Raw genomic sequence first — 17616 nt, forward strand, 5'->3', positions numbered from 1 at the left:
TTATTCCAATCTAAAAAACAATGGTAGCTATTATACCTACCTTTTGGGTGTGACAGGGAACTAATAAATTCCATACAGTTATTTGAAAGGTAAAAGTATTTGCTGTACTTTTTTTAAAAAAAGTAATCATACATTTAGCAATAAACTCAAGACATAGATTTTTAAAATAGTTTTTGCCAAATTGCCTTTCAAAGCTGAACTACTTTACGTTTCCATTATCAGTATGCATGATCCTCCTACATCCCTACCAACACAATGTATTATCAAATTATCAGTCGCAGTATAGTAGACTGATCTTTGTCCCACTTTTTACATTTAAGAATCTCTTTGTAATGGTCATTGTTTCTCTGTTTCTCCCCTCCACATTAAATTTTCTGAAATAATGCTGCTGTTCTTTCCTGGAATTTTACACTTTAGGCTGCTTATTAGGATGAGAGAGCCAACATAATGCAGGTTATTAATCCAAGGTTAGTTACTTTTCAGAAGTGCTTATCAAGTCCTTTTTTTTTTCCATCGAACTACTTGTTAAAGTATATGTAGAAATGTGCACAAATCATAATCTTACAGCTTGAACAGTTTTCACAAAAATGAATAATACACTTGACCAGCACCTAGATCAAGAAATAGAACTTTTCCTCCTCCATCCCTTCATTGTTACTAACGAAACCCCCAGAACTAATCACCATCCTGATTCCAACTACTATAGAGGTTTTACCTGTTTTGATCTTTATGTAAATAGAAATCACACAATATGTGCTCTTTTGTGTCTGGGTTCTTTCACTCTGCATCTGTGTTTAAGTCCAGAATCATATTCTATTGTATGAAGTTGTTACAATGTATTTATACATTCTAGTGTTGATGTACATACGTTTGGGTGGTTTACGTTTTGGAGCTATTACAAATAGTATTGCTTTGAACATTCTTTATACACATCTAATGTATATATTAAAACTAATTTATATATAATTGTTGGACATACATCCTTGATTTGGCAATTTATTCTAGATATGCAAGTATTTTTTTCATTCCCCTTCATAAAAGTGAAGTAGCTGGGGAAGGAAAAATACTATCCTTAATGTGTTACATGTACCTTACCTTGGGAAGTCACAAATGGGAAAATGTTTTCTCAAAGCCTTGAACTCTCAGCTTCAGATAATAATTGTAGTTTTTTAAATCCTTTTTATGTGCTAAGTGCTTCATGTACATTATTTTTATTTAATCCTTATAATACAGCAATAGCCACTATTCCGATTTTATAGCTGAGGAAAGTGAGACATAGAGGTGTTAAATCATTTGTCCAGCATTACCTGGCCCATAAGAAGCATAGTAGAGATTCAAACCCTCTTATCTTTGATTCTATAATCTTAACTACTATAGTATCCCACATCTCTAAATTAAGTGTAGATATTCAGAGTTCCAGGATGAGGGCAAAGAGGAAAAAATAGTAGATAAACCACTTCCCTGCTCCCCTCATCTCTGCATCATGCTTAGGGTATATGACTTTCAGCAGCCCTCTTCCTCCTGCTTAAAATCTTCTCATGTTTCAGATTTTTGAATCCCATATATGAACTCTGTGGGGGAAAAAAATCATTTTTTATTTGAAAATGATGTATTATTCCCTCTTACAGAAAAAACGCAGTGAGATTCCTTGTTACTGGGAAAATCAACCAATGGGATGTCAAAAACTAAACTGCGCTTTCCATCACAACAGAGGACGTTATGTTGATGGCCTTTTCCTCCCTCCAAGCAAAAGTGAGATCTGTTTTTAATTTTAAAGGAATAATTACTATGTAATGAACACCTGTGCACATTGTACAAAGTACTTTATATATGTTGTCTTCTTTTACTCTTGTGAGGGAACAGTATTCCACTTTATAGATGAAAGAACTGAACTTTATTAAAGTTAAATGACTTGTATATAGTCATAAACTGGTAAGTAGCAGAGTCACAATCAAAACTTACCGAAAGCCATGCTGCCTCACAAGTGTTTTCTTAGTATGACAGTTTAGATTACTGTAGCTTACTTCATTCCCATTTTCATATCAAACCCATAGAGGGTTTTGATAGAAACTTGATTCTCTGAGTCAGGGGTTGGCAAATCTGTTCTCTTACCTGTCCTGTTAAACAAAGTTTTATTAGAATGAAGCCATGCTCATTTGTTTTCATATTTTCTATTGCCAAATTTTGTGCTACTGCTGCAGAATTGAGTACTTGAGACAGATCTACAAAGCCTGTATTTACTATCCAGCTTTTTACAGAAAAAGTTTGCTAACCCTGCTCTAGACTATAATCTGAAATAAAACTTACACTCTACCAAAAAGCTAGTATTTATTTCCAAAGTCCCTTTTAAAGTAATTTCCAGATGGAATGATAAGTTTTTTAAAAGCCACATCTGCTCTATGATTAAAATCTGATGGCTGCATATTTTCACCTTCATTTAAGGGGGGAAAAATTAAGTTCACTCCTTTCTGCTTTGGCTCAAAAGTATTACCTGCTATCTCTTAAAAGCTATATCTTGCTGAGCAAGAAGCCTAGAATTCCAATATTAAAATTACATCTCTAGAATTTACAGACACTATGCATCTAGCTTCCTGTTTATGTTTTGAGTGCCCATTTTGAGTGTATTTGCCTACAGTGAAGAATTATTAACTAAACCCACATTTTCCCTTGAACTACTTCAATAGAATCTAATTGGGAAAATGGGAAATTATATAAAGAGACATAAATGGTGACAAGGAAAATGCACCAAACTCATCATAGGTGGTTGGGGATTTTTGATGAATTAGGATGATATATTCTATTTTTAATTTATGACTAATTTCGTATGTCTAGCTGTGCTGCCCACTGTTCCTGAGTCACCAGAAGAGGAAGTGAAGGCTTGCCAGCTCACAGTTCAGCAGAGCAAATTATCTGTCCAGTCCAATCCCTCCCCTCAGCTGCGAAGTGTGATGAAAGTAGAAAGTTCAGAAAATGTTCCCAGCCCCACACATCCACCAGTTGTAATCAATGCTGCAGATGATGATGAAGACGATGATGGTAATTTAGCTCTTTAAGGCAAATATATGATCAAGTCACTTAGTTAATTAGACAGAATCAGGATTAAAGGCTCTAGGCTTGTTTTTAATCATAAACTTGCCTTTAAATGTTGATAATATAGATCAGTTTTCTGAGGAAGGTGATGAAACCAAAACACCTACTCTGCAACCAACTCCTGAAGTTCATAATGGATTACGAGGAGCTTCTGCCCGGAAAGCTGGGGTCAGTTTAAAACAAGGTAAGAAGATTCTATGTTGATGCTGGTCCCCACTTATAAATTTTATAGCAGTGTCAAGTATGTTCAAACTATATTAAATACCTTTGAAATATAGTTCACAATCACCACCACCTCCCTCTTCCCTGCCCCCATTACACATGTGCACACACCTTCTCTTACTCATTTAGAAAATATCTGAATGCCTGGTATTTACAGATAAAACAGAGTTCCTAATTTTATTTCTATTTGCATTTCTCAGGTGAATGTTTGAATTTTGGAATAAAAACCCTTGAGGAAATTAAGTCAAAAAAAATGAAGGAAAAATCCAAGAAGCAAGGAGGTAAGTCATTAGTTTTGACACGTTGTTAAATGTTCCTAGAGAATAATTAGGACATTTCTCATAATAAGGACCCTTGGCAACAACCAAAATGACTGACTTCTGTGGCTGATTTGAAGAAAAAACACAGACTTACTTAAATCATGGTTGCTTTTTTAATTCATTGCAGCTATGTTTCAGTCCCTGTTTGAAGCCACGCATTGCAATAAAAAACCCGGAAAAACATGTTTATCTTACAAAATGTAACTGTAAAGAACAACCTATAAACCATATTAAAAGAGGAAAACTTTTATTTCGTAGTAGGTGAATTTTTCTCAAGAGCTGCCAGGATTTCTTCGAGCTTGCCTTAACCTGGTTATTTTATATATTTCCAACCCTAAAAATTATAGTTTGAAAGGTAGTATTTAGAGAGAATCAAGTGGTTGGTTCTCAGTACCCTCTTGGTCTATAGGAACCGTGGAGTTGTGCTTTTTGCAGATAATTGAATATAGATGAAAAAGGTTGAATTGACAGACTTATAGCTGTTGTCCTTCTGGGGTTAACTTTAGAATGCTAGCCTTGATAAATAAAAGTGGATTGAGTGCCTTTTACTCAAAACAGTTTTATGTTTTATTTACACACCTTGCCCAAGGAAGATAAGAGATAAGAATTATCACTCCTCCCACCACTATCCCATGTCACTGTAGGCAAACAGGAATAGAGCGTCTCATTGGCTTGTAATCATCTTGTGGTCTGTGTTGGACTTATATGGTCACAAGTCAAAATTTCTTGACTCATGATAGCTTTATTTTCCGTAATTATTTGCTCTTTTTTGATTTGCTTTATTTAGAAGGTTCTTCAGGAGTTTCCAGTCTTCTACTCCAACCTCAGCCCATTCCAGGTCTTGAAAAAGAGAATGTTCGGACTGTGGTGAGGACAGTGACTCTGTCCAACAAACAAGGTGAGGTATAGGTAGGTCTTCAGAGTTGTCAAGCTACTTTTAAGAAACTGGGAGAGCAAAATCCTAGTGTGTGTTTTACCTTTAATGGATATGCAGAAAGAGTTCAGTATGTTGATCAGATAGAAGGATGAAAAGTTAGTATATTTCACTCTGCTATTTAAAAAGTTGAATTTCATACTCATCCGGTATTCACATTAGTGTATCTTTAACTTTCACATTTACTGTTTATTTGTATCCACTCAAAACTATAATAAACCTTTTAAGTTATAGAAGTATTTCCCTTAATAGCTTTAAATCAAATAAAGAATATAATATGCAGATACTTTTAAATATTTGTGCCCTTCAGTCAGCAGAGAGTCAGAGGGAAGAGCTCACTTCTTCTGGAATGATCAGCGAAGGTTATATAGGAGAGTTAGCTAGCAATGGAGTATAACTTTTTTTATTTTTTATAATTTTATTTAATATATTGAAGTGCACAGCAAAAGTATAGGTTAAGTTTCTAACCAATTGATTAGAATGCAATTTGTCTCTGTATACATGGTTACTGTTAATAATTAGGACCGTGCTATTGCTTCCCTTTGGGCTGAACATTTGGCTCTTTAAGAGGTTAAATCTTTTTTTTTCTTCTTTTTTAATGTGATAGTTTTCCTTAAGACCGAGATCTGATTGTCAAGAGACTGTGTGGACTCATGTTAATATCAGCGCATACTTTGTACCCATAAGTAATTACTGAATACAGAAAAATCAGCTAATGGTAGAGAAATTGTATTTTTGCCATTTTAGGAGAAGAACCCTTGGTAAGATTGAGTCTAACCGAGAGACTGGGGAAACGAAAATTTTCAGTAGGTAAGTTTTGTACATATCCTATTATACCTTTTATTAAAGTCATAAAAATGTATAGTGTTACAATTTAATTTGATTATGGCCAACTCTTTAGAAGGTACTAAGTTTAAAAAACAGTAAAAAATATCTGTATGGACAAATTGAAATTTGAGTTTTTAGAGTAAAGTAAGTGTCCAGTTAATATAAATTCAGTCTCTGAATTTATTAGTGCTAGTTTATATTTAGAGAAGTATTTTACCATATTACTGAATTGCTGTTTGTTTCAGAAGAATTATTTTGAAAATTTCTGACCCCAGCAGTTCCTTTATACTCTTTAAAATGTGTTTGCAAATCTTACCCATTTTGTATTTTCTTTAACACCATTCCCACTGTCAGAAATTTTAGGTAAAAAAAAAAAATACAGAAAGAAACTATTTTTATATCAGCAATACATGTAAACTTTTGTGATTTTTGGTTTCTTTTTTAAATTATAAGTGAGAACAGAGAGAAAACATACTCTGTAGCATCTTTTGAGTTTTTAATGGGACCCTGGAAAGTTTATATTTTTAGTCAGATAATCCAAAAACACAGTTTTTAACAATTTGTGACATTTAAACAGCTTGCATTGAACAGTGTAATGTTATAAACCAGGAGTCAGGAAACTTGGTTCAAGTCTTGGCTCCATCGTTAATTGGTTACTTGGCTAAGATACAGAATATTTCATAACTTGATATTTTTTATTTAGAATTGAAGAGAGGAGCTATTTGGCCTTCACAGTCTTTGTGTCACAGAAAAATTCTTAATTTTGTGATTCTTTTGCTGTCTTCCCAAACATTCTTGGTACATCAAATCACAAATTTATCTAGAATTCAGCAGTTAGCCAGTTAAGATCTTTCTGTACATGAAGTTTTTTTCCTCCATATATTCCTAATTATGAATTTTAGCCTTAGCCAGGACTTATAATTTGAAGTTTTGGTCAGTTATTTGGTAAGTGTTAATTTGTGCATTCTAATTTTTTGTCCCTTTCTTTACTTCTCTTTTTTTTAACGACATTTTTATTCCTGCTCTAAAATTGAGTTATAAGGAAGCCAGTGAATGTACACACCATATAAATGCAGAAAACTTACATCATAAGTATTACTACATTGTCTGTTTTTGCTTGTATTTCTTGACCTTGCGGAAGGTTGACTTGAACTCTTAAACTGAGTTCCTTCTGTAGGTGGTGAAGGCGATCCTCCGTTAAAGCGTAGCCTTGCACAGAGGCTAGGAAAGAAAGTTGATGCTTCAGAAACTGATAAAACACCAAAGAAAGGTACCTCTGTTATAATATACATGTATGTAGTCCTGACACTGTCTCTTGTAACATGTATGGTTTGTTATTGTTCTGTTTTCGGTAAATCAGATCATTTCTGGTATTCATTTCATTATTCAGTAAACATTTGCGTGCTTACTGTGCTAGATTCTAGGTAGAACACCATCGGATAAAATAAACATCACAGTCCTCAGGAGCTTATAATATAATGGCAGGTAGGAATACTTGTCTGTATTGTAATAAATTATATGACAGGGAAAGTACACAGTGTGATGAGATCACAGAATTTGAAGCCAATTTCCCTTTCTCCTTGCCTGTCAATTATATCGAAGCCTAATAACTAAAGTGCATATTCTTAATAGACTTAGGGAAAAAAAACCTTTTGATGTCAGTAGGATTTTAGAAGAAGGTTGTATGGTAACAAAATTATTTTACTAAATTTAGTAGTTTTTGCTTTTCAGATATAAAAAATTATCTTTTTTGAAGGCTCTCATGAGTGCTTTAAGGCAGCAGTCCCCAACCTTTTTAGCACAAGGGACTAGGACTGCTATGAGAATCTAGTGCCTCATGATCTGAGATGGAGCTGAGGCAATGATGCTAGCGCTGGGGAGCAGCTGCAAATACAGATGAAGCTTTGCTCACCACTGTTCTCATACTAATGCTAGTCTGCATCCGGGGGTTTGGGGACCCCTAAGAATGCTCTAGGGAATCCATAATTCACATAGATCTGTACTGTAGAAAGAAAAATTTAAGACCTGAGGACATTTTTAAAAAGCATTTGCATTTAAAAACAAGTATAAGCCTAATTTGTGACCTTTGTAAACGAGTTTTGACCTATAAAATGTCTCAGTTCAACTTTTGGGGTTTTTTGTTTGTTTGTTTGTTTGTTTGTTTGTTTTTTACAGCTCAGGTTTCCAAGTCTCTGAAAGAACGATTAGGCCTGTCAGCTGGTCCAAACAATGAGGAAGCAGCAGGTAGGTAAACCCTAAAACCAGCTTCTGTTTTTCCCCTTGCTGTAGAATCTTTACTTTTTATACTGTTTACCTGTTGAGTTAGGTTAGGGCTTACATGGTTTGTTTTGTTTTGTTTTGTTGTTGTTGTTTGTTTTTTTTGTGTGTGTGTTTTTTTTAAGTAATTAGTTACTGATATGGATTCTCTTTTTGTACTTAGATGTGGTATAATGAGTGTTCATAGAAACAACCTAAATATCCAACAAAAAGGAATTAGGTTAAATTAAGGTAGTTATGAACTAAAATAATTCCTGTCATGAAAAGTCATGTTCTGAACAATAATGAAGGAAGGCTGCAAAAGAAACCACTTTTGACCTTTTTGCCTTAGGGTAAAATAAGAAGATTTTTTGGATGAAATTTATTTTTTTATAATAGAAACTTAATTCTCAGGAAGAAGTCTTAATCAAATGATTCCTATTTTATAAAGATAAAAATATATCCTTAGAAAAAATACTGCAAAGAAATATTCCAAAATATTAACATTGGTTTTGTCTTGGTATTGAGGTTTTAAGTAATTAAAATTTTCTTCTTCATATTCTTTCTGTACTCTAATTTTTAAACTTTTTAAATTACTAGGTAAACTACATAAGTACCTATGTATACAATTTAACGAATAATAAAATGAACATTCATGTACCTAACCGTTTAGCTTTTTTATACATTCGCAGGATTTAGTTTAATGCTTTTTAAATTTTTTATCTGTGTTTGCGAATGGTGTTAGCTTATGCTTTTCCTTTTTCATTTTATCCTTTTCTGATTTGGTTATTAAGATTTTAACAGCATCATAAAAGGGGAATCTGACATCAAATATTCTTACTCTTTCATAAATAACTATTTTGTTTTCTCCTTATGGAATTTTTATTAGATGTTGGACTTTGGGACATATGTTCCACGTGTCTTTTAACCTTGCCTTTATACTCTCCATCTCTTTGGATTTTTTGCCTCATTGTCTAGGATCTTTGCTTGCTTGATTTTCTAGATTAGGAATTAACCAACTTTTTCTGCAAAGGGTCAAATAGTAAATATTTTAGGCTTTGCAGTCCACAGTTTCTGTCACATCTACTCAACCCTGCCATTATAGTGTGAAAGCGGCCATATGTAACATGTAAATGAATGAGTGGATGTATTTCAGTAAAGCTCTAATTATAAAATTTAGACCATGGCCAGATTTGGTCTATGGACTTTAGTTTGCCATTGTTCTAGATGACTGATTTTCGACCAGCTTTCTCTTTTGTTTACTATTTAGTCTTTCAGTTGGATTTATTTGGGCACCTGTGTTTTTCATTTCCAAGAATTTTCTTTGAGGAGGGTTCTTTGAGTTCTTTTTCACAGCCTAATTTCAGGCTGCTCTGGGCTTTTGAATTTGAATATATTTTTTTAAATATGTGTATGTATCGTTTTATGTCTTTCATCACTTCTCTTTGTTTATTTTGGTTCATTTTTAATGTTGTTGCTCTTCCATAATTCTAAATACCTGGCCTAGGTTTCTTCTGTGATTCTAAGTAGTCCTCTGTCCTAGCTGGCAGACCTGACTTAAATTGTTTACATAAATGGAGAGAGTACACTAAAAGCCAGCCGTGCGGGTTGCAGGCTGGAAGGCTGGGGGCCCGAAATTACTTTATTTACTTTCAAAGTACAGCTAAGTTCTTTCTTTTTTTAACTTTGCTTTTTACTTTCTACCCCCTCCTCCTCTTTCTGCTTGGCTTTTATGAAAGTCTGAAATACTTCATGCTCTACTTCTCTCTAGCCCCAGCATCCTCACAACGTGCTCCCTTCCCCAGCAGATTCTCTTTTTATGGAGCCATTCTTGGGAGGTCATGACTGTCCCAACTGATCTGTAGGAGTCTTTAGGTCTTCCTTAAATTTTTACCCACTATTGCTTTTTATAGTAGTTTGGCAGTTTTATTTGACTCTGTTGAGAAGAACATTTCATCTCCTACAGTTTATTCCTTTTCTGTTTTTCTGTTAATTCAGATATCTGCTTTCTGTCTCAGAAATTGCTCAGGATTTATGCTCTGCCAGTGACATCTTTGTTTTCCATTGCTGTTGTGGATTTATTCTACTTTTAATGTCTTTATCATTTTGATGAAATTTTGGTAGGGTAGGGAAACAGGGTCTCCATGTCACCATTCATGAGAGTAATTTTGAGAGCATTCTAGCATCTTGAAATGAAAAGTTTTTTAATTTAAAAGCTTAAGGAAATCAATAAGTGAGTGCTTCTTATCTAACAGGTACCGTACTAAAATATTACTAAATGTATAGTCACTGTTCTCATGAAGTTTCTAATGTGTTTGGAAATACAGTCAACTATGGTGCTATATGATCAGTGCTGTGATCAGAGAAGCAAACTAGATTTGGAAAGTGTCAGATTCTAAGATGAACTGTGTTAAAACTAACTAGGAAGCAAGAGAAATGAGACAAGTAAGGACCACCCCATATAGAAACAACATATTCAAGGGTTTAGAAAGTGAGACAGAACATGTGTTTAAGGTTGTAAAATGATATCGCTTTTGATCTTTCATTAAAAGCTATTATGTAGTGATTAAATATGTATCATCTCCAAATTCTTATTTTTTTCCACATCATTTCATTTGCCCTTTAGTAATGAGGACATGCATCTCTGTCACATGTGAAATTTGTCCTTTAATTGAAACAGATGTAAAATGATTAATGTATCATTAAATATAGCTCTTAGTGGCATGCCAGTCTCTGGGCTTTTCCCATTTTTCTTCTGTCTTAGTACCTGCTTTACCTACTTTTCATCCTTTAAATATCACGTAAATATTACTTCCTCAAAAAGTTTCTCTTAACCAATTCCTAAACAAAGATTAGTGTTCTTACTACATGCACCTTTATCAAAGCTGTTATTACCATACTTTGTTGTTCTTTAATTATTTGTCTGTTAGACTATTATAAACTACATGTGGACTGAAATTGTATTTTACTTATTACTATTACATTTCTAGCACAGTGTCAGTGCACGTTATATACCTACGAATGAATGGAAAAATTAACTTGTTGCTATTTTTATTGGTAAGATTTATAATGACAGGTTTCTTTAGCTAGCAAATGGCTTTCAAGTTCCTTAGATAAACTTTTGAATAGAAATCCAAATCAGTAATTTTTTCTCCCTAAGAGTTTTCCTTGAGGGCCACTACCTGAAACATGGAGTATTCTAAAATTGAGGTAGAAACTAATGTACTTTTTTGATCATTTTAATTGCCTACCTAAATGATACCCAGTCTATTGTACTCTGTCCTGATTCAAGAATAGAGAGACCAGACCATAAGTTATTGAACGATGAACTCTAAGTACAGTGACATATTTTTCCCCCATGAAAACAGAGAGAGTTACTAAAGTTGGTGAGATCCACGTGAAGACTTTAGAAGAAATTCTTCTTGAAAGAGCCAGTCAAAAACGTGGAGAATTACAAACCAAACTCAAGGCAGAAGGACCTTCAAAAGTTGATGATTCTACTTTAGGAACCAGAAGCTCCTCCACAATCCGAATCAAAACCTTCTCTGAGGTCCTGGCTGAAAAGAAACATCGACAGCAGGAAGCAGAGAGACAAAAAAGCAAAAAAGATATAACCTGCATCAAGTTAAAGACTGATAATGAAATGAAAAAAACAGTGGTTTTGCCACCCATAGTTGTCAGCAAAGGACAATCAGAGGAGCCTGCAGGTAGAACAAAGTCTATGCAGGAGGTGCATATCAAGACGCTGGAGGAAATTAAACTGGAGAAGGCACTGAGGGTGCAGCAGAGCTCTGAGAGCAGCAGCAGCTCCCAGCCTCAGCCTGAGGCTACTCCAGGGGCAAGACGGCTTCTCCGAATCACCAAAAAATCAGGTAACAAAAGAGCTCCCTCTGTAGTACCACTTCCCCAAATAATATTTCAAAAGGCAGGTGTTCCACAGGATTATTGTAGGAATTCTGTGAGAATTTTTCTTTACTCAGATAACCTTTGAAAAATCACTGGATTAAATGAAGTTAAGCTGTTTCTGTACTGTGTAGACCTTTGATATTTTAATATGCACTTTGAAACTTGGATTACTGATAGGCTTTATAATTTTATTTGTCCTGTCTTAGCATTACTTTCATTAAGAAAAGTTTTGTTTAACTCTGTCATGAAGTTGCAGCATAAATGAAATATGCGTTCAATGTGAATATAGGTATAAAAGAAGAGAAGAAACTTCAAGAAGGCAGTGAAGTTGCTTCTCAGAGCAGTGTTACTGGAACAGAAGATAAAGAGGTGAGTTTATTTAAAATCATTATATAGTCGTCCATACAAGTGAAGGCTGGACGAATGCTAAAATGTGCTTTTAGTTTTAGCTTATAATAAATTTGTATTTAACATTTCACTGACATATTAGGTACATAGCTTTTCACTATGCTTATAATTTTCTGTTGGGAAAAGATTGTGGGGGTGAGGGTGTTCTGTATACCTCTATATATGTCATTAGAGTTCTCAGCCCTTTTAAAGTGTTTAATTGGCTGTTAGTATGTTTTAAACTAAGTTTTTTTTCCCAGCCTTTGAGAGTAATAACAATTCATTCTACAAATTTTGGGGGTTTATTATTTAAAAGAATGAGAAACTCTGTAATTTCACAACCTACATGTAACGAACATTAGACATTTTCATGGATTTCCTTCAAATCTTTTGTTTATATCCATATGTATGTGAACTAGTTTAATGATTTGACTCATGTTTAGTACATAATTGAGAACTTTACAATGTATCATTTTGCAGCCTACTTTAAGTTTATCAGTTAATATTCATAACATTACATAAGTGTCATCTGGACATTTAGGTTTTGTTTTACACAATAAGATAATGAACATCTTGGTATAAAAATCTTCTAGCCTATGGAATCAGGTTCCACACATCTTAAATCTTTCATAAGCTTGTTTTTTATTTAATATCAAAGAGCAAAAGCCCTTGTGTTCTAGATCATGTGACACTGTTTGACTTAGCTGTTAGCCTTGTAACCTATAAATTATAATTATGTAGGTTGTTAGAGATACTAGATTTTAATTCTGTCATTTAAATTTATCCATAGGCTTCAGCTGAGACAACAGGAGTTGGCATCACTAAAGTTCAAGTCAAGAGATGTGAGACCATGAGAGAAAAGCACATACAGAAACAGCCAGAGAGGGGAACCTCACAGAAGGAAACATCAGTTTTGACACCCCTCTGGGGAGATGTAGACTCGTACAGTACCACGATAGCAGAGAAGCCAGTGCTCACTACTGTGCCAGGCCTCACACGACACCTGACAAAGCGACTTCCTACAAAGTCATCCCAGAAGGCAGAGGTAGAAACCTCAGGGATTGGGGACTCAATATTGAATGTGAAATGTGCGGCACAGACCTTGGAAAAAAAGGGTAAAGGTCAGTGTTTTTTCTAGTGTGTTTTACTTTAGGATCTCAAAGTTACCAAGTTTCGGTAATTCCCTGGCAACAATTGGGTCATATTTCATTTGCTGTGTATCCTGGTCACACAGGTGAATAGTAACAGTTCTTAACTATTCTATTTAAAAGACAAAATTAGAAGAATTTATTTATCAGAATTTAAAATTGCTGTTTAAAAATCTTTATCTAAAATTTTCTATTGTGCATTTTTCCTGTGTTTTTGAAGAAGAAAAACAAGGAACAGAATAGCAGCAAACTCAAAAGCTGCTGGAAGGAATCAAGTATATATACATTATGGCTATGTGTAGCACAAATTGCTTGTGGATCATTTTCAGTCTGGATTTTTTTGTTGTTTTTAATTATTTGTAGTATATCTAGTACTGTGAAAGAATTTTTATACTCTGAATTATTCTCCATGTAAAAGGGATTTTTCTAGCTATTAATCAAATATTTTCTGTCCCTTATAGCTAAACCCAAAGTGAATGTGAAGCCATCTGTGGTTAAAGTTGTCTCGTCACCCAAATTGGCCCCCAAACGCAAGGCAGTGGAGGTTCACCCTGCTGTCATTGCAGCTGTGAAGCCACTCAGCTCCAGCAGTGTCCTGCAGGAAAGCCCAGCCAAAAAAGCAGCTGTGGTGAGAAGCAGACCCAATTCAATGATGCTTTAGTCTGTGTGGTAGAAAAGCAGGGAAGATTAACTCTCTGTTAACTCTCTGCCTGTGTTCATGTGTGATGCTTCCTGCCATTTTGTTACTGTAGACATTTGTGGAGTGGCAGGATGGGATGTTTAAAAGCTAATGTTTGGGTGGTTAGAATATTTTTGCTTATTTGTATACTCAACCTTTGGATTATTTATACTCGGGTTCTAGGCTTCATGAATGATAGTTATGATTTTAAATAGGTGGCAAAAGAAAGTTAATATGCTCAAATTAAAAAACCTAACTCTCCTACTAAATTAAATTACTCTTTTGTAGGCTGTCGTCCCACTCGTCTCTGAGGATAGATCAGTCACTGTGCCTGAGACAGAGAAACCTAGAGACAGGTAATACCTTGCAGTTCTTTCAAATCAGACTTTAGGCCACTATTATTATTTATACTCTCTAAAGAATAACACTGCTAAATAGTTTTAAACATTTACAATTTAGCTGCATCTAAATAAATCTGCTAAACTTCAAATTAATTGTAAAACATGATGCTTAAGGTTTCTGTTCTCCTTGGGCACCCTCGTTTATGTTTTACCTGTGTTATTTTTAAAATGTTTTAAACACCTATCTGAATTCTACTTTAAAGGGACAAAAATGCTTTGTTCTAAATTCGTGAAACAATTCCTTTTGTGTGTCGTCAGAACCAACTCATGGCTAACTCTTTGTGTTCCTGAGACTAGGTGGTCCAACCACCCATTGACAAAAGGCAGTTTTCTAATAATCTTTTGGGATTTTTTACCTTACAGTCTTGTGCTGCCTTCAGCCCAGTCACCTTCAGATACCACTCCACCAGAAATATCTGGCCCTTCCTCATCCCAGATGACCACAAAAGCTCGCCGACTCAGCTCTGCTTCAACAGGAAAGCCCCCGCTCTCTGTGGAGGATGATTTTGAGAAACTAATATGGGAGATTTCAGGAGGCAAATTAGAAGCTGAGATTGACCTGGATCCTGGAAAGGATGAAGACGACCTTCTGCTTGAGCTATCAGAAATGATTGATAGCTGAAGGTGGTAGTAGAACATTTAAAACAAACAAAAACTTGCCAAAACCTGGACTTTTATCTATTATAACATTTACCCAAGATGATCATTTCTTTAGTATAGAATTCGCCCCAAATCAGAAGTATACCTCTGAATTATCTCTATGTGTCCTGGATTCCTTGGGTCAGATTTTTAAATTCCTTGGTAAGCATTTTGTCTGTTTGATGACATGACATTGTTTAGCATCTTCAAGAAAAAGTCGTGGCTTACTCCTCTCTCCACAAAAAGACTGAGAGGGAGATCCAAGTGAAAGGGTGCAAGAGAACTTAGTGAATCCTTGAGGTGTTTGTCATTTTTTGGCTTTTTCCCCCTTTGTTGTATTATTTCTTTTATGTATTGTCTTATTGTGCTTAATGTACCTGAGTTTGAAAAGGATGAAGACAGCTGCTACCATTAAGGACCAAATTTCACGCTACCACTAAACAAATGAAACAAACAAAAAAAAATCCACTCAGTGTCTGTTAAATTGTATGTGTTTTTAAAGGTATTTGGAGATTCATCTAAGCTTTAGAGAGAGCTGAGCAGCTCAGAAAGCCCGTAATTTGGACATAACTTTTGGACCTGATTTTCATGTTTCTGCTGCTGTGTAAGTCTCTGAAGAGCAATAGCTAACTTATTATTACTGTAATTTTTTAAGGCTTTAAAGTGCCTCAGGGGTTCTCTGAAACTAATTTTCTATTTCTGGGATTCCCTGGATTCTTAATAAGAGATGGTGACATAATGATTACAGAAATTCTCTTTTTTTAGTATGAAAATTGTCCCTCCTCTTCTTTAGTACTTGCCTCCTCCTAGCATTGAATTATCACAGGGATAAAAATTGGTTAATATATATTTCTAACTCTCCCAGCAAACTCTTCTTGCCCAATATTTATTTGGTGTCTTAACCACCTAAGGGGGGAAAAATGAATTCATTCAAGCTACCAATATTTATCTATGGACTGTAGCAGTACAGTGAATTGTACTATAAATGAGATTATTTGAGATGTTCTGAGGGTGTATTGTATACCTTCCAGTTTTCTTCATTTCTGAATTGAATTTTCTTGATGTTGGTCTCCTTTATATCACCTCAAGGTTTTAACTGTGAAGGATCAAGTATGATGGGGATAATAGTCTTGAAAGGAGACATTGTACATAATTGGAAAGAAGAGGAAAGAAGGACTTGTCCATTTTGATAATTTGCTCTAGGTGGCCAGTGTTGTTTCTCATAGGGAAATCTGATCCACCTGTCATGTTGGCTCCTAAGGAACTGCTGTTGTAAGCGGCTCATCAAGAGTTGAACTTCATGTAGCCTTGCTGGGAATATGGAAAAGGAAGAAAGCCACAGGACTGCCCATTCAGTCTTGGAAAGATCTGGATGATTCTGCACAAGCAAAAATGACTTGAAATTTATGTATAGACACCTCTCTACCAATCCATCTTCAACTGACCGAATGTTGTATAATAGCCCTTCTCCAAAGCAGGGTGGAATGTTCTGGTTTCACCACAGATTTTCTACTCATTTCATTTTTGGAATCAGCTTATAGATTCCAAATCACTTTTGTATATAACCATTATTTTGCTTTTTAAAAAATAATTTTGTTTCATATTTAAAGTTCTTGTATTAGTCAGTGATTAATGTTCAATATTATTTCAACCATTCGCCATTACACAAAGAATTACTTATTTGTGTTTTAAATAAAACTGGTGTAGGAAAGTCTTGACGTTGTGAGTTAAGTAGTTGTATGTCACTCCAGCCTAGGATCAGCCTCAAAAGAGGTCCCTGTCTGAATGTTGGCCTTCTCTGTAAGTGCTCCAATTTCACAGATATTATTTGGCTTTAGAAACTTTTTACAAGGACATATTGCCAGACTTACCCACAAGTATGCTTAGTTTTAGCCACATATGCTTTAGGTGTTGAGTGACTATTATGTTGTTTTTTTTCCTGACAATGATACTTAGTCATTATCATTGTAACTCAAGTAACGCCATTATTTTTTTTTTAAAGAGAGGTTTTAGAAGTGATCTTAAATGGATTCAACAATTTAGATTTCAAGCATGAATACTAATATACAAATTTTAATTCAGGAAAATTAGGATTTTTTCAGTAGTGTGCCACTTTTTATGGGATTACATATAAATTGTTGGCCACCAAAGAACTTAAGATTTTTTTTTTAAAATAGTAATCCCAACAAGTTGAATCAGCTCATCACAAAAGCAAAAAAAAAAAAAAAACATTGTTTATTCAATTTTGAGTGATGATGGTTTTCAATTTTAACAGTAAGAAAAGGGGCCAAATGTTGCAGTTGGCCATGGCCAGAAATTTCAAGATAGTCCATGACTGTTAAATTTGTCTCAAGATAAAATGATCCCTAAAATTGTGACTTAAGCTCAAATTTCAGTGGGTCCTCTCTTATGGCCAGAATAGAGTTTATTTTCATCTTGACCAATCTTTGAAACCACCATTGAGATAAGACTGATGTTTAATAATTAGAGCTTCAGAAATAAAGCGCATTGTATATTGGTCTAAGTTTTATGATCTTTTTCTAAAATTGTGGCTGCTTCTTGCTAGAATATTTCTGCAGTTCTTTAAAATATTTGCTTTGAATTTGTCAGTTTGGCAACAACTGTGTGGTCTCCAGTTGTTTAATAGGTAACACTTAAACAAGCTAACATTTACTGAGTACTTAGAGTGTGTACTCATTTCACATAACCATTTTGACACTAACTCTTACACTGCATCAAAGATCACTGCTCTTTATATTCACTGTAGTGTTAAAGTCAGTGTGTTCAGATTTAACAATGAAAAAGT

At 34.6% G+C, this 17616-nt stretch overlaps 1 protein-coding gene across 5 annotated transcripts in view; it reads left to right on the forward strand.

Moving 5' to 3' along the window:
* The window catches only part of ZC3H11A (zinc finger CCCH-type containing 11A), a 35271-nt gene extending 17943 nt beyond the window's left edge, over window positions 1-17328 (forward strand). For 4 of the 5 annotated variants that reach the window (XM_016139821.2, XM_036235320.1, XM_016139830.2 and 1 more), the window contains 14 exons: window positions 1629-1752; window positions 2833-3036; window positions 3158-3274; window positions 3513-3593; window positions 4420-4530; window positions 5314-5376; window positions 6572-6664; window positions 7570-7638; window positions 11019-11522; window positions 11846-11925; window positions 12734-13064; window positions 13553-13719; window positions 14059-14126; window positions 14535-17328. In XM_016139821.2, coding sequence (XP_015995307.1) covers window positions 1629-1752; window positions 2833-3036; window positions 3158-3274; window positions 3513-3593; window positions 4420-4530; window positions 5314-5376; window positions 6572-6664; window positions 7570-7638; window positions 11019-11522; window positions 11846-11925; window positions 12734-13064; window positions 13553-13719; window positions 14059-14126; window positions 14535-14793 — 2271 coding nt within the window. In that variant the 3' untranslated portion in view covers window positions 14794-17328. The remainder of the gene's footprint in view (window positions 1-1628; window positions 1753-2832; window positions 3037-3157; window positions 3275-3512; window positions 3594-4419; window positions 4531-5313; window positions 5377-6571; window positions 6665-7569; window positions 7639-11018; window positions 11523-11845; window positions 11926-12733; window positions 13065-13552; window positions 13720-14058; window positions 14127-14534) is intronic. The other variant, XM_036235319.1, reaches the window with a different exon arrangement.
* The last annotated feature ends 288 nt before the right edge of the window (window positions 17329-17616 follow it).

This window comes from Rousettus aegyptiacus, unplaced genomic scaffold (genome assembly GCF_014176215.1).
Source record: "Rousettus aegyptiacus isolate mRouAeg1 unplaced genomic scaffold, mRouAeg1.p scaffold_m13_p_17, whole genome shotgun sequence".
Classification (NCBI taxonomy): domain Eukaryota; kingdom Metazoa; phylum Chordata; class Mammalia; order Chiroptera; family Pteropodidae; genus Rousettus; species Rousettus aegyptiacus.